The 26948-nt window shown below is 39.9% G+C and overlaps 1 protein-coding gene across 1 annotated transcript in view; it reads left to right on the top strand.

Moving 5' to 3' along the window:
* The window catches only part of ADCY1 (adenylate cyclase 1), a gene marked incomplete at its 3' end in the record, with an annotated part of 176574 nt that extends 149626 nt beyond the window's left edge, over positions 1-26948 (top strand). The window contains exons 12-20 of the mRNA XM_082015514.1: positions 2220-2309; positions 8140-8396; positions 9022-9148; positions 18051-18167; positions 19308-19454; positions 19841-19939; positions 23883-23997; positions 25609-25733; positions 26610-26948. Of these exons, the coding sequence (XP_081871640.1) occupies positions 2220-2309; positions 8140-8396; positions 9022-9148; positions 18051-18167; positions 19308-19454; positions 19841-19939; positions 23883-23997; positions 25609-25733; positions 26610-26948 (1416 nt within the window). The remainder of the gene's footprint in view (positions 1-2219; positions 2310-8139; positions 8397-9021; positions 9149-18050; positions 18168-19307; positions 19455-19840; positions 19940-23882; positions 23998-25608; positions 25734-26609) is intronic.

Genomic DNA, 26948 nt, shown 5'->3' with positions numbered 1-26948 from the left:
CTTCGAACTATGAGGATTTTCTCTTTAACAAGCAGTAGATAGCTTATTTGGTTGCAAACTGAACTAATGGAATATATATTTCCTGTAAACAAAATTATTATTATTATTTTGTATTTTATTTATATGGATAAACCCACACATGTTCCACCTCATGTGTGCATAGGATTTTGGTCTAGTTGGGTGGACAATTTGATGGGTAAAAAAAATGTCTGGATGATCACATTCAGAGCATAGCAATTTATAGTCATACTCTACCTGGAAGCCAGTAATAAGAGGGGCACCACAGGACCTTATCTTGGGACCTGTCCTGTTAAAGATTTTTATCAACAGCCTGGAGAGGGACATGGAGTATACTCATGTCAAGTTTTCAAGTGACTCCAATTTTGGCATAACAGCCAACACACTGGCAGTATGACCATTGAGGGGGACCTAGATAGCTTGGCAGAATGGACCAAGAGGAATCTTATGAAATACAACATGGATAAATGCAAAGTCCAGGCCCTGAGAAGGAAGAACCCCCTGCAATGACACAGGCTGGGGACTGATCAGCTATATAGAAATGGCCCTCGGGGTCAAGTTAGATAGTACTTTTGGGCCCCTTGAGGTCCCTTCCAAACTGAACTGTATGATAACTATGAATAAATGCAGAAATAGTCTATCTCTTTTTTTTCACAGTGTAATTTTGGACTCTGCTATATCCCCTCCCTTGAGACACAGCTTTTCAACATGAGATTCTTAAAATTTGAGATTTTTGTTCTACAATATGCTCACTGTTTTATTAAAGGTGATATACCTTGGGTGTCCTGATATATTTTACTGATGCTGACTAACAGTTAAACTGGTTTCTGGTGTAGCCAATTAACTCAGGTCCATACTATGCTTATATAAACCTACTATTGATACTACATTGGTTGTTCCCCACCCCATAGACTTAATCCATAATGAAGCCAGAATGTATTTGCAGATCACACTTTTTTTTTCTGTAATTACAGTAGTCTCATGTTTCACAGTCCAGATGAAGTTGATGCACCTATAACTGTCTCAAACTTTTAATTCATGGTCACACATATAGGGGAAATGCCTCTGCATATGTGAAAGGAAGGGGAGGAGTTTCAATACATGATTTCTATTGTGCCAAGGCCACAGAAGCCCCTCTCTATGGGTACTTTACTGCCCTCTGGAAGCTATGTTTTTGATGTTGATGATACCCATGAAATGAACAGCTTTTTTCAGGACTAGTGACTTTCATCCAAAAATTAGGTGTTTGCTTGTTCCATTTTATCTTAAGTCAAATCCGGACTTGGTAAGTCTGAGCCCTGTCCTTTTAAGGGACACAGAATTGTTCCTCCTTAAATATCATTGTTTCCTGGAGTTCATTCTTGCCCCTTGAAGTCACTGGAAGAAGTCCTGTAGTCTGAAAGATGTATCCTGGATCCAGTAGGTAGTAGACACCCCAAACATTCTTAATGCAAGGCAAAAGAAGGAAAGCAGCTTTCCCTGAAATCAGAGTAGATCAGTATGACTGGAACAAGCATAAGTGCTAGAGCCTGACAGACTTATCATTCCTCTCTCACCTTCTGTCCCTGGCTTCATGTATGCTCACAACACTAAGCACTTCACACTTCACAGTGATGGAATCAGGGTAAAAATGGAGATTAGCACGAGATTCACAAGACTCCATTCCACCAGACATTTTTGTTCTCTACTGCTCTTTCTGCTCTGACAAATTTAATATTTTTTAATGAGTCCTGATAATTAAAACTACCCTGGCATTTAATGTGGCTATTGTAGCAGAAGACACAAATACCACTCCAAAATTCTATGCTACCACAGTATGTTCTCTTGGATCACTATTTGTAGATGATAATATGCAAGGCAAAAGATACTTTGGGTATTTTCCCCATGAGAACAAAATGAAATGCCATCCTAATTTATTATTTGCATTATAAGCAGACATCTTACTAACCTTTCAAGGAGTTTTAATTATGATGAGAAATAACATATAATAATAATAATTTCATATTTATTATCCCCCAAAATGCAATTACCATTAAAACACATGTTCACAATAATATCTGCATGCTTCTTTCATAATTTGCAGTGCAGGCAAAATTTCTATATCCCTTATTCACTTCTTTTTATAGGCTACTAAAAAAAAACAACCCCACTTTAAAAAATATTTTAAACCTTTATCCATGAATCTTTTTCTTCTTCCTTAGTGTTTTCCAGGGTGCCTGACAATACAAATTCGTACCATTTTGTGTATTTTTATTGTGATCTTAATATACTCTGTGGCTCAAGGATGTGTGGTGAGTATTTAAAACAAGTATTGTTTAATTTAGCATTCTGTTTAAAGAACAACCTGGTACGGATCCATTAAATACATACCATATTCTCATCTGGTGAATTCCTACTCTTTTTATTATTCATACTTGCAGAGCATGTTTCTTCAAAAATAAAGCCCTTTTCTATAATTTGGACTTTCACTGCCCTGAGTCAGGGTCTTGAATTAGGAATGGCAAAGCTAATAGTAAATTACACAGGTAATACCTAGTCAACACCTACAGAAAATTTTATATCAAACCTTAGTATCACGTAGTCTGTTGAGGTCATGTACTTTATGTGAAAATTATTTTTAAATGTTCAACTTGCTTGCTAGTTCAATCGCTAATATTTTTTGAAAGACAAGGCATGGTGTCAAACAACATCACTTATTTCTATATGGCACCTTACAGAACATATTTCTGTGTAATAACAGGTGGATATTTTTGGTCCAGGCAGATCAGAAAGGATAATGAGATCTTAAAATATGCATAGTATTGCGTAATGAGAGTAGGTGCTTACACTGTGCTACTTACATGATCCATTCACATCTAATGTTTAGGAAGCTTCTCTTGTATGAAGTGAACTTGCTCAATACATCTGAAAATTGAGCTTCTTTTACTGTAGATTAGCAGCTAGTTCTACATGGTGGACTTGCATGTCAAATGGAATTTAAACTTCCACCTAAGTATTTGGCATCTAGTTGCCTTGTCAAACTCCTAGCACTCAATTTCAGCATTTTGGCTGTTAATGCTAATGAATTAAACATGTTAGGGTACCCAAAGGAAAGAATACACACAAAAATAGCACGCTAAACACAACTGGAAATGCTGAGAAGGCAGATGCCTCAAATCATGCCTCTCTGCGGGATTTAGGCAATGTGTTCTGACCAATAGGAACACAGTGATTTCACGAGCAATTCACGGTACTAACTAAGATGCCAAGCCCCTTATTTTGTATTTTGTGTATTCACTCATCCCTGGACCTGCCCTGAGACCATTTACAAAGCTGATCCCTATGAGCTGAATGGGCAGAGGATCCCTTGTCTAAAAATTCCAGTGTCCTGAAAGGCATCAAGAATTATTGATGTTCAGACATTTCTGGGAATTCCTGAACATCAGTTGTGTGAATAACACACAACCCTAATAGCACGCAGACATATATGTGATTCTTACTCTCCATATATGTGCAAAAGGCAAAGAGATGTGCAGTGCCTCCAGGCTAGCTAGCATCTCAGCAAGTTCTGTGTGTCTGACTTTGTGATTGAGACGAATATTATGATAGCTGGAACCTTTGTGGATCAACCCCCATAGCTCACAGAATCACAGAATCACAGAATCACTAGGTTGGAAAGGACCTTCAAGATCATCAAGTCCAACCATTAATCCAGCGCCATCATGTCCCCTAAACCATGTCCTGAAGCGCCACATCCACAAGTTTTTTGAACACTTCCAGAGATGGCGACTCCACCACCTCCCTGGGCAGCCTGTTCCAATGCCGGACCACTCTCTCAGTGAAGAAATTTTTCCTAATATCCAATCTAAACCTCCCCTGGCGCAACTTGAGGCCATTTCCTCTCTTCCTATCACTACTTACTTGGGAGAAGAGACCAACACTCTCGTCGCCACAACCCCCTTTCAGGTAGTTGTAGAGAGCGATAAGGTCTCCTCTCAGCCTCCTCTTCTCCAGACTGAACAACCCCAGTTCCCTCAGCCGCTCCTCATAAGACTTGTGCTCCAGACCCCTCACCATCTTCATTGCCCTTCTCTGGACACGCTCCAGCACCTCAACATCCTTCTTGTAGTGAGGGGCCCAAAACTCAACACAGTATTCAAGGTGCGGCCTCACCAGTACCGAGTACAGGGGCACAATCACTTCCCTACTCCTGCTGGCCACACTATTCCTGATACAGGCCAGGACGCTGTTGGCCTTCTTGGCCACCTGGGCACACTGCCGGCTCATGTTCAGCCAGCTGTCAACCAGCACCCCCAGGTCCCTTTCCGCCGGGCTGCTCTCTAGCCACTCCTCCCCAAGCCTGTAGCATTGCATGGGGTTGTTGTGGCCAAAGTGCAGGACCCTGCACTTGGCCTTATTAAACCTCATACAGTTGTCCTCTGTCCATCGATCCAGCCTGTCCAGATCCCTCTGCAGAGCCCTCCTACCCTCCAGCAGATCAACACTCCCACCCAACTTGGTGTCATCTGCAAACTTACTGAGGGAGCACTCGATCCCCTCATCCAGATCATCAATAAAGATATTGAACAAGACTGGCCCCAGAACTGAGCCCTGGGGAACACCGCTTGTGACCCGCCACCAGCCGGATTTAACGCCGTTCACCACAACTCTCTGGGCTCGGCCATCCCGCCAATTCGTCACCCAGCGAAGAGTAAACCTGTCTGAGCCACGAGCCGCCAGTTTCTCCAGGAGAATGCTGTGGGAGACGCTGTCAAAGGCTTCACTCAAGTCCAGGTAGACAACGTCCACAGTCTTTCCCTCATCCACTAGGCGGGTCACCTGGTCATAGAAGGAGATCAGGTTGGTCAAGCAGGACCTGCCTTTCATGAACCCATGCTGGCTGGTCCTGATCCCTTGGTTGTCCTGCACATGCCCTGTGAGCACTCTGAAGACGAACCACTCCTTCCCTGGTACATAGGTAAGGCTGACAGGCCTGTAGTTCCCAGGATCCTCCTTCCAGCCTTTCTTGTAGACGGGCGTCACATTGGCAAGCCTCCAGTCTTCTGGGACCTCCCCTGTTAACCAGGACTGCTGATAAATGATGGAGAGTGGCTTGGCAAGCTCCTCCGCCAGCTCCCTCAGTACTCTGGGGGGGATCCCATCAGGCCCCATAGACTTGTGGGTGTCCAGGTGGTTTAGCATGTCCTTGACTGCTTCCTCCTGGATTATGAGGAGTACATTGTGCTCTCCATCCCCGTCTTCCAGTTCAGGGGGCTGAATACCCTGTGGATACCTGGACTGGCTATTAAAGACTGAGGCAAAGAAGGCATTAAGTACCTCAGCCTTGTCCTCGTCCTTGGAGACAATGTTCCCCGCCATATCCAGTAGGGGATGGAGATTCTCCTTGCCTCTCTTTTTGTTGTTAATATATTTGTAAAAACATTTTTTATTATCCTTTACGACTGTGGCCAGACTGAGCTCTAGCTGGGCTTTTGCCTTTCTAATTTTGTCCCTGCTTGACCTAACGAGATCCTTGTACTCTTTGTGAGTTGCCTGCCCCTTCTTCCAGAGATGATAAACTCTCCTCTTTTCCCTGAGTCCCAGCAAAATCTCCCTGTTCAGCCAGGCCGGTCACCTTCCCCCCCAGCTCTTCTTACGGCACATGGGGACCACCTGCTCCTGCGCCTTTAAGATTTCCTTCTTGAAGACTGTCCAGCCTTCCTGGACCCCTTTGTCCTTCATGACTGTCTCCCAAGGCACTCTCTCAACCGTGACCTGAACAGGCCAAAGTCTGCCCTCTGGAAGTCCATGATAGCAGTTTTGCTGACCCCTGTCCTTACTTTGCTCACAACTGAGAATTCTATCATGTCGTGGTCGCTAAGCCCAAGACGGTCTCCGACCACCACATCTCTCACCAGTCCTTCTCTGTTTGTAAACAGCAGGTCCAGTAAGGCACCTCCCCTGCTGGGCTCACTCACGAGCTGTGTCAGGGAGTTATTCTCCACACACTCCAGGAACCTCCTAGACTGTTTCCTCTCTGCTGTGTTATACTTCCAGCAGATGTCCGGTAGGTTGAAGTCGCCCACAAGAACAAGGGCCAGCGAATGCGAGACCTCCGCCAGTCGCTTATAGAATGTCTCATCTGTGTCTTCATCCTGGTTGGGTGGTCTGTAACAGACTCCCAGCAGGATATCTGCCTCATTGGCCTTCCCCCTCATCCTTACCCACAAGCACTCTACTTGGTCTTCACAATCTTTGATTTCTATGCAATCAAAACACTCCCTAACATACAGAGCCACCCCACCGCCTCTCCTTCCCTGCCTATCCCTTCGGAAGAGCTTATAGCCATCCATTGCAGCACTCCAGTCATGAGAAGCATCCCACCATGTTTCTGTGATGGCAACTACGTCATAGCTGTCGCGCTGCACAATGGCTTCCAGCTCCTCCTGTTTGGTGCCCATGCTGCGTGCATTGGTGTAGATGCACCTGAGCTGGGCTATCGATTTCAACTCTGGCACGTTGAACCTACCCCTAGGTTCAACTCTAGTGAGCTGACACTTACTTTGACCAAATGAAAAAAGCACCATTGTTGCCACTTAAAGATGGTGAAAATGAGAAACAGACATCATAAGGCCTAAGGCAACGTTGAACATCGGTGGAAGAAGTCAGATTAGAATTCAGAAGTTCTGGCCTCCAGCAAGGAAGTGATCATTCAGTTACAACTTAGGATAGGTCACAAATATAATTTTATTCTTTATTGAAACAAAAATAACCTGTAACCATTGAAATGTTTAGGAGAAATGTTTAATAGGCAGAAATTTTTAGTTCCTGCAAAGTAATGCCTCTAGAATTCTCACCTAGCAGAGGAGCTAGGTGCTGAGAATTCACTCTTAGTTGTAGAGCACATGGTGTTTTCCTGGATGGATTGCACATCATTTATGAAGCCCTCATGCATGCCTATGTTTTCGGATGAGTTTAGTATGAACAGCATCCTAAGGATATTGAATAAAATCACATTAAACAGATTTTTCACTTCACTCTTTCTCATCTCATTTCATAATGTTAGCCATTATGAGTTTAACTCACATTTTATCGGTTATGTCTCATCTTTTTAAATGACTACAACCCCCTGTAAAATATATTGCTTAATCACCTTTCAGGTTGTCAGTTTTCTTACAGCATGCTATAAAATTTCATTATCAGTGGTTAAGATGAAATAAAAAGCTCTAATAACACACTTCAAAAGAGAAGCTTAAGTAACAGGGCAGGACTTATGTGGCAGTGCCTGTTAAAATCAATTTCACACTACCATCCCACTCACCCCACTTATGCTAACTCTTATCCTTTCCCTTCATAAGAGGTGAAGGTTGGAGTGCAATTAAAACTGGAGCTCTAGAGATTTGCACTATTTGCCAGAAATTCCCCCTTCCTTGAGTAGCAGCTCTGAGATGTGTACATGACATTGCCTTTGGAAGAAGTAGGTTAAATTTCCTCAAATTTCCCACAGGAAATGCACTAAAACATTTTTTTATTTCCCAGTCTAGGGAAGAAATGGAACTCCTTGGGTAACTGAAATGGCAGGGATAATTAAAGATGAGGCCTTGTATTTGAATTATATGTGATAGCAGAAGTAAGTCTGAAGTGAAGAAATTATTCATGTTTAGCTTTTCAATCAAAGATTAAAATATGTTTTATTTTATATTTGATTAATTGAAATTAATACAATTTACATAGCCAATAAAACAAACATATTTCTTTCTGTGTTCTGTGCACCATTCTTACCCGCATGGCCACATAAAACGTTTACTGAAGTTCCTGAATTTTGTAGGAATATGTTGGCTTGAGAATCTCTTGGTTTTGAACACTGAGAGGGAAAGTATTCTACTAATTTTTTAGTTCCAGACTTTAAAATTCAGAATTTAAAATTAAAATCAGACTTTAATTGGTTGGCCTTAGTGGCATCTAATGAACGAAGAGTGTGTCCCATCTGAAGCTGAGTAAAATGTTACAGGAAAAGGAGATAGATTTTATGGCCATATTTTCCCAATTAGAAACAAACTACAGTCAGCCCCCATAGCAGCTGCATTTCTGTTTATTTCATATTTAACTTTCTCCTGTTCTCACCTCTCCTGTCTTTTCTAGGTTGGCTGTATGCCTTGGGTTTGGAATACCAATTCCAGCAGTTCAATAGTTATCATTTCTCCTGGTGGAACAAATAAAACAATGAATGAACTTCCATGTGACACAGCCCACTATGCTTTCCTTTCCTGTGTAGTGGGGACTCTCACCTTGGCAATATTTCTACGTGTATCTTCCTTGCCAAAAATGATTCTCCTGCTTTTTGTTACAATTTTGTACATAGTTATTTTGGAACTCAGTGGTTACAGAAAAGCAGTGGGGTAGGTATCTTGAAAAGATAAGCAATGGCTACTTCTGTATAGATAGTCATGACATTGACTACTCATTTGTGAATTGTCCTCTAGCATTCAATACTGCTTAGTGCTATACAGTCAGTAAAACATAAGAAATACTTAAGCCATCCTCTCCGCAGCAACTGTAGGATCCATCAACAGGAGATCAGCTTTTGGGAACTAGCAGCTGTTGCCCCATTATTCTGTAGTTTTAGGCTAACATACCTCAGCTGAAAACACTGCAGTCTAACTATAACATGAAATAGAAAAACACTGTTAAAAATTTCACTTCCATATTTCAGCAGCCCTCAATCAATTCTAATTTCATTTAAGCTTTTGAGCTTTTGAATGTTTTTATATTTTCTAATTAAAACCTTGCACACACATTACAATAATGCATAGCAGTATAAAATCCTCAAGAAATTGAATGTTGGTGTGATGCAGCGATCAGATTTACTGTCACCCATCTCCCTGCTCATATAAGCCTCTTCAGAAAAGGCTAGTGGTTAGGGGATACCCACATGTTCTAAACTAAAGATCTGATATTAAAAGTATGAAGTGTTAGGTATTAGAAAACCTGGAATAACCCATTTACTTTCCTTTTATTTTTAAGGGGTGGCTCCTTTTATATGCGTGGCTATGAACCGATACTGGCGATTTTGCTATTTTCTTGTGCTTTGGCACTGCATTCCAGACAGGTGGACTTGAAGCTGCGTCTAGACTACCTCTGGGCTGTGCAGGTAAGTCGTAGGACATTTATTTCTAGTATCCATGCACAAAAAATGACGTCTGACTTTTTGAATTGGCTTGCAAACACTTTCAGGACAAATTAGTTGGTCTAAGACACTTTCAAAATTTTTCATGTCTGTTGCGATTTACAGAGAAAAATTATTAGAGCTTTCTTTCCACAAACGTATAAAATTCATTTGCTCTGGAGAAGTGTTTTTATTTGCTTTTTTGTAGTTGTTCCATAACAGTATATCATTAATGAAGTAATATATTTATATCTAAGGTGCATTATGAAAAGAAAGAATTTCAAACATGGGAAATTGACTGTTAGCAATATAACCTTGAGATAAAGAATTTAAATCCATGCAGTTTTTTCATCTTATAATACAAAAAATGGTGAAAATAAGTTGATGTTTAGGTAAACTGAAAAGAAGCAAAAAAAACTCATAAAAGGAAATACTTATATTATGAAATGAAACTCTGGAACTCTTTCCCAAAGATCAGAAATTTATTTAGATGCCAAGTGCGTGGACTATTTTGGGAAAATATATTTCCTAACTATCATAATCACAGCAAAACCTATAGAAATTACATTAGCCATAAGCAGGGGCATCAGGAAATGTCTACCTCCTGTCACGCCTCTCAGCAGTCCTATTCCCACCTCCAAAGTGTTTCACAATGGCCCCTGAGGGAAGGAGAATGTTGAAGAAGATAAGTTTGTTCTGGTGGAATTTGGAAGTTGCCTTTCTGATAAATCTTACACTCTTACACTCTTATAGTTCACAGAGGTCACATCCTGTTCTCACCTACACCCTGTTAACGATGTTGTTAAGAGGAATGTATAAATCATCACAGTGCTTGCTTTTATGTGTAAGACCAAGACTGGAACACATGGGTTAAACACGTCCTTGTTACCTAGAATGGAGAAATCAGGAATAACTTAGCTATATTATCTTCTACTTTTAAAGTTTTTCAACCTAACAGTTCAGCTCTGTTGGGATTCTTTGTTTGTCTTGATGTCCAAGACCATGTCTACCTCCTTTATGATTTCAGTATATCTTGTTCTATAAATTTGGTGGACTCTGTGCTGTTTAACTGAGTCAACAACGCGAGATCACTTCATTTAATTTTTGTCCTATGACCTGCAGTATTGATAGGTGCTGTGCCTGTCAGCCTCAGAAGTTTGTTTTGGACAAACTGATAATAGTTTCCACTTGCTGTGGTGCCAAAAGTAGTTTTCAGGTGCAAAAACAAATCCCCTGACTTTGAAACTCAGAGCAGCACATGACTAGCTATATAGTGCCTATCATTGGATATGTTGGCACATGGTGGAGGCATGTGAGTGCCATATGATCCATGAATACGAGACCTTCTGTACATTATTCCTAGCCATGAAATAGGGTAGCAACCAGGACAATACTGTCTTGCTATCCTGTGGCCTTTCAACAGGTCAAGAGTGAGTTCCAGCATCTTAAATGCTTTTCATCTTCCCAGCTACCAGGACTTGCATGGTGAATTGTGCATCCCTAATGAATGTATGGCTTAAAGATTCTTAGTTTTACATTGGCTTTTAATCAGCAATCAATTAGTTTTAAAAATTCAAGTACAGGAAACTAATGGGATGCTTGCCTGCTGAAAAGACTGGAGCTGGACAATACTAAAGGAAGAAATATAAATAACTTCTGTTTTCTTGGGGCCAGGTTTTACAGAAATACCTAGTCGTCTACTACTATCATTAAAACCATTGTGCCCTTAATCCAAAGGACAATAAGGGGAGTTAAGACATATGGATGCCTATCAAATTTCAGTAATGTCCAGCGGCATCTTCAGGTACCATTTCAAATAGCACTTTTCATCTGAAAAGATCAAATGCCATTTTCAGATCTTTTCAACTGCTAATCAGATACTTATATGGTACCATCTTGTCTGTGAGATTTGCATGATAATAATCAGAAAGGAAAAAAAAAGTCAGTGTAGGCAGAAAATTCAGAAATTAGGAATCAACATATCTACCATTCTTTGAAATCAGTCTGCTGCATAGATGCTTGGCCTCTTTGATGATCTGGGCATATACCCTTGTTTTTCTCGATTCCACATGGAGCATCTATTCCCTGTACAATAAATAATAGTGGATAACATGTTTATGGAATGTTGTCCTGGTTTCCACTCTGTGTATTGGTTGTAAATGATACTGAATACAAGAGCTAATTAACATAACATGCAGAAGTACTGTAGTGATGGATGTTACCGAAGTGCTTATGGTGCTTACCTATTCAAATGGATAAGTAAAAAACACCATTATCTTTGTACTTATTAGACTCTTTGCAATAGTAAAAAATTTGAGTATTAGAAGTTCTGGGAAGCCTGTTGGTTGGGAATATCTATATGTTAAAACTGCCTTTGAATAGTTAGCAAACTACAAGCTACTAATTGTTTAACAATTGTTAAGAGGAGACACGGTTAAAAACCACCTTCCTGACGGACAATATTCTCTAGCTGCTGGACTGCAGGAGCCCTGTATATGGTTAAACAGCTTTCTTGGACATGTTTCTCTACAGCCACAGTATTAATTACCATTGAACCATGTTGGCTTAACTCGTTACATTCTCGGTAGCAGAAGTTTTAGAAAGATCATTGACGTAGCGCACAGGGACTGTGGAGATTTTCTGCTGTTCTACAGAGTGAGTGTGCTGGTTTTTTGTGCAAACACTGAATTCCATTTAACTACTCCTAGATCTGGAGACTCACATCTCCCAGTAGCCAGCTGCTGCTGTGTGAAAGATGTGCCTACATGGTACAGCATGTATTTTTAGGAAGCTTCTTGGTTGTTGGCTTACAACTGTGACAATTTCAGACTCAAGGCCTGTTCTGGAAGATGTAAGCACTTTGTTTACAGACTTTTAGTAAGCCTCATTGTGGGGCTAATCCTGTAAAAATGTTCTCAGATTAATAAAACCATTTGTGGAATAAGCTGCAATAAAAAGGATTTCATAGATATTTTCATTTACTTCATTAGGAACAACAAACAGTCTAGTACTAACTAAATGATATTTTAAACACTGAAAGTATCCTGCAATTAATACCTTTATTAAGGTCTATGCTAAGGTCTGAGGAATTTTGTCTGCCACATCAGAGGAAAAATGGGTTTTGAGGAAAAGCAGATTTCAAACAAGAAAAACCGATTTTGAAAAAAAATACAGTTTCAAGAAAAGTTAATCTAATTTCCATGCATCTAGGTTACATAACCAGAAAAGAGATAATACAGCATGGTTTATGTACATCATGTGGAAAAAATAGATTTTTCTGATTGATGTTAAGCTGTTGTAACATTTATATTTGTACTTACTGTTCACACGTCAATGGTGTTACAGGTTCTTGTTGATTTTGCTTTGTTTTTTCTGTGCCAAATTTAACCTTTCTGAATATCACAGTATTTCCAGAAAATATCTAGTTTGGTTTTTTTTAACAGGCAGTAGGAGGAGAGTTTTCTACTTAACACTGTTGAGTAACTCTGTGTTCCTCATATGACAATAACTGTGAATAGCGAATATAGGAGCATTTAACTTATTTGTGACTGATAATCACTTTTGCCCATGCAAATTATTCAACAAAACGGGGAGGGGCAGGGGAGGGCAAATAAATATAAGCAATAAATTTATGAAGAAGCTAAGACTGCCAAAAACATGGAGTTGCTCACTTACCCAGGATTTGTCAGGGGAGGAAAACAAGAATAATACAATAATATGACTGTTTTGCATTCTTTAGGGAATACTAGAATAACATTTAGCTGTCTTTTCTAATCCATGACACTTGTAAGAAATACGTATTTTACAGTTGGCAGGCAACAAATGCCAGGTGTGCTTGCACTTCCTCTTAAAAATCTGGCCCTGTAGAAGCACTGTGATGGGTCTCTTCCCTGTGGTTTTAGTGCCACCTTCAGGTACAAAGATGATGTTTCTGCCACACTGGTGCCCAGCTACTTTTTAGCTGTATCGAAACAATGGATTTTCATGTGATAACTCTTCAGTGAGTGACACTGGTACAGCATTTTTATGCTTATTAAACAGTCACCTGATAGCTCAGGTGACACAACAGTCAGACCACTTCCTGGATAGAGGATGTGTAACCAGTTACCAGCATTGTAAAAACTGTGTGATGCTGTGTAACTTTGTAAAATACAGTAGCTGTTAATTACATTGATGTCAAAAGCCATAGTACCACAGAACATTTTAAACTTTGTCACCAGGTCCGAAGCCTGCTTTTAAATACTGCAGCTCTGCAAATACAGTTAAGTTCTGCAAAATGACCTAGCTGCCATGAATACCAAAGAAGTATAAGCAAAAAGCAGAATATGAAAAATTGTATTGCGCATGGCTATGTATTTTCTTTCTTGTTTACTGTCACAATAATCTGCCTTGTTTTTTGAGCTAGAAGCTAATGCATAATTATCATGCTTTCCTTAATTAACCAATAGGAGTAGGTTAATTCAGTGGGAGACAAAGGTTTGGATGCTATTTAGCTGTCTGGATAATATTTCCAACAGGAATATAAATACCTGTGATCTGTGCTATTTTTACCTTCTTTCTCCAGCCCCAAGTACTCCTTCTTCCTCCCCAGTGTCTGTTTTGCCCAAGAAAGGGTGATGCCTACACATTCTTTTATCTCAGCTGCTGAAAGAGTAGGCACTAGGAGTTGTTGAGTCACAAGGAGGAAAGACATTTTCATTGCATTCCTCTGAAGGGCAGGAAGCTGGAAAACGGTCCAGAAAATACCAGTAATTGGTTTACTTCTCTTCCCATACAGCCATGTGATGGGATAGTTTGAGAGTCCTTGCTGCTGAACATGACCAAGCCTTTTACCTCACCTTCACTCCTTATCTTCCCTTGCAAGAGACACAAGGAGATCTTTCCTCTTTCCCCAAGCCTGAGGAGTTGCATATATGAGAGCTGCCTTAGGCAATGCAAGGGCAAGAGGACGGATACTCCAACTCTGTGCAGTAGTAGCAGATAAGGTACACTTCAGTTCATATTCCTAGCAGATCACCTTAATTCAGGGTCCTGCACTTCTGCCACAACAACCCCATGCAACGCTACAGGCTTGGGGAGGAGTGGCTAGAGAGCAACCCGGCGGAAAGGGACCTGGGGGTGCTGGTTGACAGCTGGCTGAACATGAGCCGGCAGTGTGCCCAGGTGGCCAAGAAGGCCAACAGCATCCTGGCCTATATCAGAAATAGTGTGGCTAGCAGGAGTAGGGAAGTGATTGTGCCCCTGTACTCGGTACTGGTGAGGCCGCACCTTGAATACTGTGTTGAGTTTTGGGCCCCTCACTACAAGAAGGATGTTGATGTGCTCAAGCATGTCCAAAGAAGGGCAACGAAGATGGTGAGGGGTCTGGAGCACAAGTTTTATGAGGAGCGGCTGAGGGAACTGGGGTTGTTTAGTCTGGAGAAGAGGAGGCTGAGGGGAGACCTTATCGCTCTCTACAACTACCTGAAAGGGGGTTGTGGCGACAAGGGTGTTGGTCTCTTCTCCCAAGTAACTAGTGATAGGAAGAGAGGAAATGGCCTCAAGTTGTGCCAGGGGAGGTTTAGATTGGATATTAGGAAATTCTTCACAGAGAGAGTGGTCAGGCATTGGAACAGGCTGCCCAGGGAGGTGGTGGAGTCGCCATCACTGGAAGTGTTCAAAAAACATGTGGATGTGGCACTTCAGGACATGGTTTAGGGGACATGATGGCGCTGGATTAATGGTTGGACTTGATGATCTTGAAGGTCCTTTCCAACCTAGTGATTCTGTGATTCTGTGATTCTGTAAAAGCAGGTTTTTAGACATTTGGTATGGCTGGATTGTGTGTAAGTACAGTCCATGCAGAGACTCCAGCTAGGGTACCTGCAACAATAACAGCAGTATTAACTCTATGTGTGGTCCAAGCTAATATACCTTCCTTTTTAGCATGACTAAGTAGCTCAGAAGGAGTGCTGTGCTAATTCCATGAACGTCCTGCTTCTAGGTCTGGGGCTAGGTCAGGTAGAGCTAACAGAGCTTATTCTTCATGGCACTGCCTTACCCCACATAGGCATTGCCAGTGAAAATGTCTCCCTGAACCACAGGAAGAGAATGCACTCCTCTCTCCCTGTTGGATAGGAAGTGCCTGACCTGAAATAGGCCAGGGCACAAAAAGCTAAGGGCACTTGACCTACATTCTGCTCATTATGCTTTTTGCATAATTTATCTCCATTTAGGGTTTGCTACCATTACCCACCCTAGTATTATTCAAGGGCCTTCCATGACCTTAGTGGCTTTCATCTCATTTCTGCCAACTGAACCTTCTCAGAGTCAAACTGTTGTTAATAGTTTTGCATCTGAAGAGGGGAAGAGACACTTGCTAGGTGTGTTGGAAATGTAGCATTGTACTGTTTCTTCACAATGGTGACGTCCTTGATGCCTTTCCCTGCTCTTAGAGGATTTTGCCAACCCTTTAGTCATTACTTTAGTGGTTTGATTTGAGCCACTAGCTTTCCACTCAAGAGCTCAATACTCAGCTGTGACTTTTTATTCAGAGCATGAATTTTATTCAGAGCATAAATTCAGTTTGCAAACCTCTTTGCTGTAGTCAGAGTAAAATTTCCCATATTTCCAGTATGGTGTAAAAATGGAGTTGTAAGCTTGGTTTGGATTTTGAGCTGGAAAAAAGTTTTTTATTTTTACTGCTAGAACATTTAAATTCCAACATTCATACTAAATGCAAGAGGCCATTACACTTGTTTAAAGACAGAGACAGACTTATACAGAGTTATACAGCCAGAGGGTAATGGTCAATGGCTCAATGCGCAGAGACTGGTGATGAGTGGTATCCCTCAGGGGTCCATATTGGGACAGGTACTGTTTAATATCTTCATCAATGACATAGACAGTGGGATCAAGTGCACCCTCAGCAAGTTTGCAGACGACACCAAGCTGAGTAGTTCAGTTCACAGGCCTGAGGGATGGGATATCATCCAGAGGGACCTGGACAATTTTGAGGAATGGGCCCATGAGGTCCAGCAAGGCAAAGTACAGGGTCCTGCACCTGGGTTGGGGCAACCCCTGGTATCAATACAGGCTGGGGGATGAAGGGATTGAGAGCAGCCCTGCTGAGAAGGACTTGGGGGTACCGGTGAATGAGAATCATAGAATCATAGAATAGTTTGTGTTGGCAGGGACTTTTAACGGTCAGCTAGTCCAACCCACCTGCAGTAAAGCAGGGACATCTTGGACTAGATCAGGTTGTTCAGAGCCCAATCCAACCTGATCTTGAATGTTTCCAAGGATGGGGCACCTACCATCTCTCTGGGCAACCTGTTCCAATGTTTCACCACCATCATTGTGAAAAATTTCTTCCTTATAACTAGTCTAAATCTACTCTCTTTTAGTTTAAAACCATTAGCCCTTGTCCCCTGAGGGACACCACTCGTCCCTGATCTCTCTCTGGACATTGAGCCATTCACCACTACCCTCTGGATGTGACCAGCCAACCAATACCTCATCAACTGAACAGTCCATCCATCAAATATATAACTCTTCAATAAGAGAATATTGTAAGACTATACAAAGGCAAGAGGTGAATGGTTTTCTCCTACTTAGACAGGAATGGGTAGTGAGAAAAGTATGTGGACTTCATAATAGATCAGGGTAGCAAATTCTAGATACAAAAGGGACACCAACAAAGATTAGAGCAGATTCTTCAGTGGTTTACGTGATTCTAGTTTCTCAACTAGAGGCCTGAGAATTTGGCTTTCCAGTCTTCTGCTGACTGTAACTAGATAAAAAAAATCATATTGGGATCACAGAAGAAGATTTGTGTTACATTTCTGTGAGTGTGATTGAAAAGCAAAAAACAAGCTGTGATTTCCATGAGATGAATGACATGGTACTGATCAAATGTTTTCTATTTGAAATCAGAATATGGGGCCGAAAGTCACTCTAACAACAAGGAACAAATTCCAGAGAAGTAGTTTTGCAGAAGAGTCTACTAAGGACTGTGCTGGAATTTGCAAGCCTAGGAGTCCTGAATGACATCCCTATATATTCAGTATTTTTCCAATACGGGATCTGATTTTTAGAATTGTTTCCTAATGTGTGACTCCCACTAACTCCTGTGAGTCAAGACACTTGTAATAAGATACCATTATCTTGGGTTAAGGATCTCAGCTGTGTTAACTCCTAGGCACTCTTTCTGAATGCTGACATTCACATGACTGATAGAATTTCTGTTGCAGCTGCACAGAGAAATTTCTGTGTGCAGGAACTGTATATGTTTTCATGACAAATACCAGAGTAATTAAAACCAACTCTAGAAATTATAATTGTTTTTATATTAAAATATTTTTTTAATTCCATATAATTCTTAAAGATGTTCAATTTTAAAACCTTTTTCTCTGTTGAAGTTACTGTCTTACCAGGTTTGTCGCCATTTTGCTGCATAATGATGTAGGTTTTCTTTAAATATTGGTGATTCTCCAGGCTTCTCTCTTGAAAGTTGGTTCAAACACTGCTGTCCCTCTCTCCACCTACCTGGGAAGTAATTGGCCTCCAAGGCCAATGTAATTTAAATGGAATTATTCTAGCTTTTTACTCTGTAAAATATCAAGGGCCTATTTAAAAGAACAGAGAACTACAGAAGTCACCAATACACTTAGCTGATCAAGCCCTGAAAGTAGTCATTGGCCCAGAGACTTTAGCTTGAATTACTAAAGACTTAAAGGGATTTTGCCCCAGTGTAAAAACATGGTATAGGACAATTCTTCCCACTCTACTTTACAGGCATTATTTTGCTCAATTTAATTCAAAGGATGAATTAATACAAGCTATATGATGGCTTCAGCTAATTTTTTGCTTTTTTGGAAAGGTTTTTTCTTTTCCTCTATCCCCACAGGCAGAAGAAGAGAGAGATGATATGGAGAGAGTCAAGCTGGATAATAAAAGAATTCTTTTCAACCTGTTGCCAGCGCATGTTGCACAGCACTTTCTTATGTCTAATCCAAGAAATATGGTAAACCAAGATAAAATGTAATACATGGTGATGTTGTATGGGTGTGACTCTGTGTAGTTTGGGTCACCTTTCAACAGTATGTTTTCAAAAAAGGCTTGGACTTAGAAAATTTCATTTATGCTAAAGGAATAGTTTTGTAAAAACCTATGTTCAAGAATTCAATTGGGATTTTTTCTTTCACTGTCCTCCTTCTCTGAAGAACTTTAATATACATTATGGAATGTTGTGTCATTCAACATGGATGCAGCCAAGTGCCTGCATGCAAATCACTAATTTTTTTTTTTCAATCAAATTAGAATGTTGGGATTTATCACAGTGTTTCATGAGCTCAGTTTGGCTCTGAATCGTGAAGTGTATGCACTGCCAGACCTTTCCATATGAACCACTCTAGTTCTGGAAACACACTGACATTACCAAACCAAATCATTTAAAGTTTATAAAAATAGAGAATTGTACACATGCAAGGAAGATACAATAGCTTGTAACATCAAAGGCTGCAGTGATGAAATAAAGTGGGTCAGGAAGCCCTTACAAGTGTCCTTCCAGTGCAGCTGCAATACCTGCAGCACTGGAATAGCCTAATGGCCATGACACTGCTCTTGAGAGTTTGGACCAATGTATTTGAACCACAGAAGAGTGGTTTTACTTTCTATGAGCCCTCTGAATTCTTAAGCAGAAACTCTATGGTACAGAACAGCATTATATTGTTAATGTTGAATACAGGACTCTGCAACTCAAAGAAAGGAGTGAGGCTGGTTTTGTCCTGCAGGGTAAAATTGTTCCATCTGCTACTTTAGTTAAAAAACAAAATTGAGAAAAAGCAATTATATTTCTTATACAATAAAAGTTCTACAGCTGTTAAGACTTTCTAGAAAAATTTTACTCACTGCTTCCATGTCTAAACAGAGAAAAAGATGACATTGTTTTAAATGGGTTTAATAGCTTAGGTGTTCATTTTCTTTTGTGTTTTTGAATTAAGAGATCTTTCAACTTTTTTTTAAAAAAGGCTGGCTTTCTCTCTACCAAAAATTATGGCTTTTGTACTAACTATTGCTTAGCAGTAGAATAGGTATCATAATAATGATGCCTGGTTTAGATTAATCTTTTAAAATAAAAATTATATCTGCTCATGAACTGCAGGACCTTTATTACCAGTCATATTCACAAGTGGGAGTGATGTTTGCTTCCATTCCAAATTTCAACGATTTCTACATCGAATTGGATGGCAATAATATGGGAGTGGAATGTTTACGCCTGTTAAATGAAATTATTGCTGATTTTGATGAGGTAAGGTCTAAATACTTTGTCTTTTGACCATATCAGTTCTACCAAATTACTATCAACAGAGATTATCTGTAGCAGCTCAGCATATCTTTAACTGCCTAATGAAACAGTACCATAAACTTCCTATTTAATTATAGGTGGTGTCCACTGGGCTTTTCCAAAGTACCCAGTTTGTATTTTTAGGCACATGAGTTGGACCTCAAATTCCTCTAATATAGGAAGAGTATTAAAATGCAAGTTAACATTAGTTTTTCAATGGCCTCAAAGTGGGCAAGCCTCAACTTACAAAAAATAATATGGTTTAATCAACTTGCACATATTATCTGATAACTATGCTTGCTTGTCTAAAATATTATGTAATATTTAACAGTTTTATGTTTTAAACAAAGCTTATGGACAAAGAATGCTATAAGGACATAGAAAAGATCAAGACAATTGGAAGTACATATATGGCAGCTGTGGGACTTGTACCTACTTCAGGAACTAAGGTAAGAAGATCTTACCTGACCGTCATTTGTGGAGGAACCATTCTCCTTCAATTTCCAGAGGAACATCAGAAACACAGCTAATTATGTGACTACAGATAACTTATATTACTTCTTTACAACAATATTAATCTGAAATTCAAAGAACAACTGTAGTCTGAAAAGAAAAATTGCTATCCTAGCAGTTGCTCATGCGGCTTCATTTGGAACTTCATTGCCTGCAGCTCTGGTTTCTCTGCAAATTGGTGTATAAAGTCCCTAAGTCATAGTGGTGGTGTTTTAAACTTGGTATCTTAGATGACCTTATAAGATCCAGGAAAGGGGAGACTCTAGGTGTAACAAATGGCTGCAAAACTAATACAAGAGTATTAACATGTAATTATTTTTTTCTGTTTTATATCTGGGTGCAACCTACAATCAAAACAAATAGCTTCTCCCAACCTCCATCATGGATAGGAACTTGGTGCTAGGTACATTGCTGCACCTTACCCTGGTCCCTCCAAATCAGATCTTCTTTGTCTCTACTGCTAGAATTCTTTTTACCCCTTTAATTACTCAGCAATAAAAAAGTCAGTCATTTCAGACCCACTATTTATGGGGCACAGTTGTTTTTCTGTATCTTCATTACTACTCCTGAGTGTGTTTCTCACCTTAAGTTTGTATCTTGGGACAGAGATTTCCTAGATTTGCATGCAGCATCTGGAAAAACAGAGAATCCTGTAGACAGTGTACTGAATATATTGTCTACAGAGTACTATGCACATTAATAATTATCTTAATAAAATTAATCTATGAAAAAATAATAAAATTAATAATATAAGGAATATAATGAAAATGAAAACAATCCATGCACCCAGTCTGCCCAGAATTTCCAGACATCTGTCCCATGCTCTGATATGCATGTACGTGTGTTGTAGGGGTACCCTCATGCATATGGTTTAGCATTGCAGAATAACACCAAATGACAGGGCAAAAGCAAAAAGGACCAAAACATGGCCTGTGAACTTTCTAGCAACAATTACCCGTGTTAAGTAAATAAAAAACAAGGCCTCATTGAAATCAACTGTTAGAATCATGTTGGAGTATATCACATGCAACTAATTTTCTGGTCTGCAGGGTATTTACAACTGATGCTTTCCTTTGTATAATTCCTAGAAATCTACATATTACAAAAACGTGTTTTTAAAACCCTGTTATGCTGAAATGTCTGACTCCTGGGTCCTGAGACACACAAAAAAATTGATCCTTTGAATTTTGGTCGGTGTGATCTCAGGCAAACAGGCAACAACATACCTGTGTGTCTGCTATAAATGTTCTTCGAACTATAATCCTGAAAACGTGTGTTATTGGGTAACTTTGGCAGCATACGTTCCAAAACCTAAACATGTTTATCCCTGGTATTGTATAGCCGCTAACTGAAGGGTCAGCTGAGTTAGCTCAGTACTGAAGATTCTGCTCTGAGCTTATGATAAGTAATGCATTTTAAATCACAGTAGAAGGTCTTGTACAGGACTCTGCCTTTCTCTGAAATCTTGGGGCAAATTTTTATCTTTGCTATACAGGTAGAATTTATTTAACATTCTGTATTCCAGAAAACCTAAAGATCTTGTATGAAATAGCCAATATTTTTTACTTTAACCTCGTGTTTCAGTTCTTCTGTGATTTCTTCCCACTGCTCGTCTGATACAAATGAGTAGAAATTATTCACATCCTCTGGGCAGTTTCCCACTAGGTCTTCAGCATGCAGCTGTGCATTAGAAGTCTGATTATCCTGGATATCCCGTCATGTGCAGATGATCACTGCCAGCCATCACACAGTCCCTGGGCTGTCCTACGGAGTCATATGTGTCCATGGGGAGCCATAAGACACTCAAGTGTTTCCGGTCTCCCATCTGCCAGGGGTGTCCCAGCTTCATCAGAAAATGTGGCACTGCCTCTGATTGTGAGCCACCAATTTCATACTAGGATCTAGACATGAGCAGAAAGCAGTGGATGGGGTTGACTGTACCCTTAACTGAGGATATTTACACACATAAGAACCCAGTACCCTGATGAAGTTAAATATTTAAATCCCATATTTTATGACTCTTGTTTCTGCGGCTTGACTTCAGCAGGTGACTATAATAAATGCATATTGCAGTTATTACATTGTCAGAGTGGTTTTGCTGTGATGCTCTGGGCAGTCTTTCCAGTAACTATCCCTCTGCTGTTTAAATAAATAATTGCTTGCCAGTTACATCATCAGGGCAGCACACAAACCAAGTTTTTTGTAGATCTTTTGCACAATATAAGTTCATTGTGTTTGTGAAGTCCTTTGAAATTACACCTGTGATTTCACCCAGGGTCCTGACTTTGTGATGTTCTTCTGTGCAGGTTCAAAAGAGTTTGCCAGTAATCCTTTTGAAGGGCATTTGTCACCTGCAGCGCATCCAGTATTTGTCACTAGTCCTCTCTCCTGCAACCCTGAGGGGCGTTGCAGGAAATCAAAACGTTCATCAGGAAGCAAAGAAATGGAAGGATAAGGAATATAAAGAAGATTAGAGGGTTAAATAAAACTATATACTCCTCCTTCCCTTCCTCCTCCAGATATTCAATATTCTTCTCCTTCTCTCTTGGAAGTGTAGCCATCAGTTCTCTAAACTTAATTCTTGTTCTTATCCTTCCTAAAAATTGGGACTGGTCTGAGGATGACTTTCATAATTTTTTGTTAGCACTTTCCTCTATTTTTTGTAAATTTCCCAGCCACATGAAGGAACCCTTTCAAACCAAGCCGAATAAAACAAACAGCAACCTGTTTCTCAGGTTTCTCAGCCACTGTCAAGTACTCCATTTATACAGTCTCACTATCATGATAAAAACCCAGCAAGCTCTCATCTCATGCCAGCTGCCACAGCCCTGTTGTGCAACACCCCACTGAAGCTAGACTGCCACTGACCCTGTATTTCTTTCACCATATCCTACCTTTAGCCCACTTTCACTTTGAAAATCCATTCAAGAATTCATATTTATTATTCAAATAAGAGCACAACATAAGAACAACCACACTGTAAGGTCAAAGGTCTATTCTAGTAACCCGTCTTTAACTAGTCAACGGTAGATCCTGGGGGAAAGGCATGAGTTACAGGACAAACATGCAAACCTCTCTTTTCCATTTTCTAATGATATGCTGCTTAAGAAATTCTAGAACTACAGATAATATTTTTTTACTACTTTGTAGCATACATTTCTTCCATGAGTTTGAGTAATTAATTATGTTTGAATCTAGCTAACTTTTGGAATCCACAATATCCTCTGAAAATGAGTTCCACAGTTTAATTAAACTAAAGTTGTAAAAATTATTTTCTTATATTTTGGGGTTTTTTTACAAGTTGATATTTCAGCATTTCATTTGATCTCTTCTGGTTCTTTTGCTTTAGTTCATTTAGATACCTTTTATAAAAACTCACTTCAGCTTGCCTGGAAAGGAAAGAAACTAGTGGTATTCTGCATCTCACAAGATTAAACCTAACAGGAATTTTGTAAATGGGAACAGCATGCACCCTATGGAGCGGGGAGCTAGCAAAAGCTCCAAAAGGAGAAGAGGGCAGAAACTATAGTTATTAATAATCATCAGGCAAAGCAGTTTTGTAAGAAAGCAGGTTATATTCCCTGCCACACTCACAACAAACATCTGCAGCTCTCTAGCAACAGAACCACTTTACCACGGGAACTTTGCTTTTCATTCTTCCCAGAAGTCAAAAAGAGAGAAGAGAAAAAAAATTCAGTACTTGAGAAAAGAATGCATGTGCTGTAGCCACCATCAAAAGTTTATTTTCACGAACAGCAAAATGGGTTAGATTCTTTTCCTAAGCCATCCACTCTGAGCTCTTCATTGTTTTTCACTTCAGTATTTCATCTGCGTATGAGTACTATACAAATGTAATGTGCAATACTATTTTGTTTCTAGGCTAAAAAATCAATTTATTCCCATCTGAGTACACTGGCAGATTTTGCAATAGAGATGTTTGACGTTCTTGATGAAATTAACTACCAGTCTTACAACGACTTTGTCCTGCGAGTTGGTAAGTCACGTTTCTACAATTATCACACAAGCAGAACATTGTTATTTGTTGTTTTTCCCTGTGCTATCTGCGAAGGCTTACCTGTCCTGTACTTATGATTAAAACTGAAAAGCCTCCTTTAGCAGGAAAGTCACATCCATGTAGAGGTCAGCAGGCTGGATGGTGAGCATCAGTATTAAAGAATTATTGTGTCCAATTCCAGTGTGTTTACTTAATCTATGCACTCCTAAAAGGAAACTGGACCAATAATTTTATACAATAATATTAGTGTACCCAGTCTTGTGGCTTACACTGCTTTGCATTGCTAAACTGCTGAAAACTGGGTCTGACTGTACTTAACTAAGTTAAGTTGCATGTGCAAAAGCTTTGTTGGCATTAAAAGTGTGATGGGAGCTTGTTGTCCACAGATGCCAAAATCACCTCAACCAGCCCTGTTTTCTCCAATAAATAAAATCCTCTGGTCTTCACAACGCAAACCTTCCTTTACATGTTATTACACGTCTTACCTCTCAGAGTCCTTTCTCGAGACTTCTTAGAAAGCAAGTTCCCCTCTTCCCTTCCTTCCCTGCATCCCACTCCTCCCCAGTGGTACTTCCACTGCTGTTCTCATTTCATTGCATATTCTAACACAGATAGATAGTTTTCACCAGCTTTTTTCTCTATGTATTTTCATGGCTGAATTGTGAGAATGGGCTGGAAAAGGAGAAAAGTGAGGTTGCTAGCAGCAGAAGATTGAGAAAGACCAAAGACATCAAGTGTAGCAATAGGAGAGTTATTAATCTTTGCCCTCCTGTACATTCTAATTAATTATAAAAACCCCAAATTCTCTTTGAACTCTGTTATAATTGGTCTTTCCAGGTTCACAAAGGGGCAGAAGACAAATATCTAACGCCCATTCTTCTGCATAACTTTCCTGGGAAAGCCTCTGCGCAGAACCTCATGCAGAGTTTAGCATCTGCAGCCCTGCAGGGCACTCAGAATAAGGAACATCCTCTTTTATCTTCCAAACAAGGTGTCAAAATCAGTCAGAAATGTAGAATCGAGCCCTGTGGTTTCCCAAAAAAAGATGCTTGAGCCATTTTCACATACTCTTGTCTTCTTCCACTATCTCCCTGATCTGAGTTGTCTAGTACTGACAACCAATGTGACATACTTCCCTTACCCCATTCCTCATGTTTTCTAAGCCACTGTTTCTGTTCCACCTGGAAAGCCTCCATTAAAAGGCTTTATATGAGCAACTACAGTGGCAGTCGTAGCAAACAATTACAGATCTTTAACAATTTGTCCTGAATTTTCTACAGCTAAACTCCACACTACCACTGTTTTTCTTCTTTTCTTAAAACAAACAAAAAAAAGAAAATCCAGAGATAAGCCAAATTTTTATGTTGTCTGTAATATTGAATTTCCAATAAGATATCTCAGTGTATGTCTTTATTTTGTGTTTAAACCTTTTACAAATACAGAAGTCCAACTGGCATTAATTTAACATATATTATGTCCTATGACCAGAAAAATTCTAAGGCACTTGTGTTAAGTCTATTTTGTGGATTCATGTTTCCCTTGGATAATATGCTGTAGTGTTTCAAACCAAACTCATTGTTTTGATTTTAGGTATTAATGTTGGGCCAGTAGTGGCTGGAGTCATTGGAGCCAGAAGACCACAGTATGATATCTGGGGGAATACTGTAAATGTTGCCAGCCGGATGGATAGTACTGGTGTACAGGGGAAAATTCAGGTGAGTGCATTCTGAGACAATTTCACAAACTTTACATAACTCCTGTTTTATATGTGGTTACATTTTCAAGACCACTTAGAAAACACATCCTCACTTGAACTTGTGGTTCTTATGAAAAGGGCAATATTATCTAGATGATTCAAGCATCAGAGATAAAGTTGTTTTCCATTATGTACGCTTCACTACTTGGAAGCAACAAAATCCTCAAAGAAATCATTTCCCATCAAAGAAACAGAGTTCTTTGCTGCTTTGCACACAGTTGGAGGCAAGCCTGGGAATGCCAACACTGCATTGGCTGGTCTTTGTGCTGTAGGAATTTTGCTTGAATAAGGACTACAAGGAAAGGATCTATGTCCATTTGCATCCTGCTGCATTTTGTGCAGCTTTAAAAATTCCTTGGATACTTTGGATCAGAGAGGCTACAACAGACAGAGAACATTGTTGTTCTACTAGAGGTTAGCTAGAAGCTATGCTGCACCTCTCCAGATCTCAATGAACTCTTGCAGTCCTTTATCCAAAATACCTGTCTAGTCTCCAGGGATCAAAAGTTTTTCTGGAGTAAATTAACATCACTGGAACTAATCCAGCTTATAACAGTGGATGATTTGGTTACACATTTCTGTTGGACAGAGCTTAATCTGCCTATGTAATTATTCAGCTCAAGACCAGAAGTTCTGCTTCTTAGATTCCAGTTTGGTCAGTGTTTTTTAATTCCTTAAGAAAATTCTAAGTGAGCCCGAGAGCAGCAGTAGGTGCTAAATAAGTCTGCATATGCATATTTCATGACAGAGAAGTAAAATGGGGAGGGGTAGGCAGTTCTAGGATTAACCTTATATGAACAGAAGAAACTAAAAGTTCTTTTTTTTCTGTCTTCAGGTGACGGAAGAAGTTCAGCGGATATTAAAAAGGTGCAGTTATGAATTTGTGTGCAGAGGTAAAGTCAGTGTAAAGGGAAAAGGTGAAATGTTGACCTATTTCCTGGAAGGAAAGACCAATGGAAATAATTCACAAACACAGTCTTTAAACTTAGAGCGGAAAATGTACCTTTACGGGAGAGCAAACATTCAAACAAAACTGGGCACCAGCTGCCCCTTGGTGTCCTCAGTTGCTAGCTTTACTGCAAAAGCTGGGCTTGGAGCAAGTCAAGCGTCTGCCACTCACACAAATCAAACACTGCATTATCTTCCTTCTGTGCCAGCTGTGAAGGAGGCATAG

The sequence above is a fragment of the Phaethon aethereus genome (assembly GCF_964289735.1).
Source record: "Phaethon aethereus genome assembly, chromosome: 2".
NCBI lineage: Eukaryota > Metazoa > Chordata > Aves > Phaethontiformes > Phaethontidae > Phaethon > Phaethon aethereus.
The sequence above is the reverse complement of the archived record's forward strand: the minus strand, read 5'-3'. Positions and strand labels throughout refer to the sequence as shown.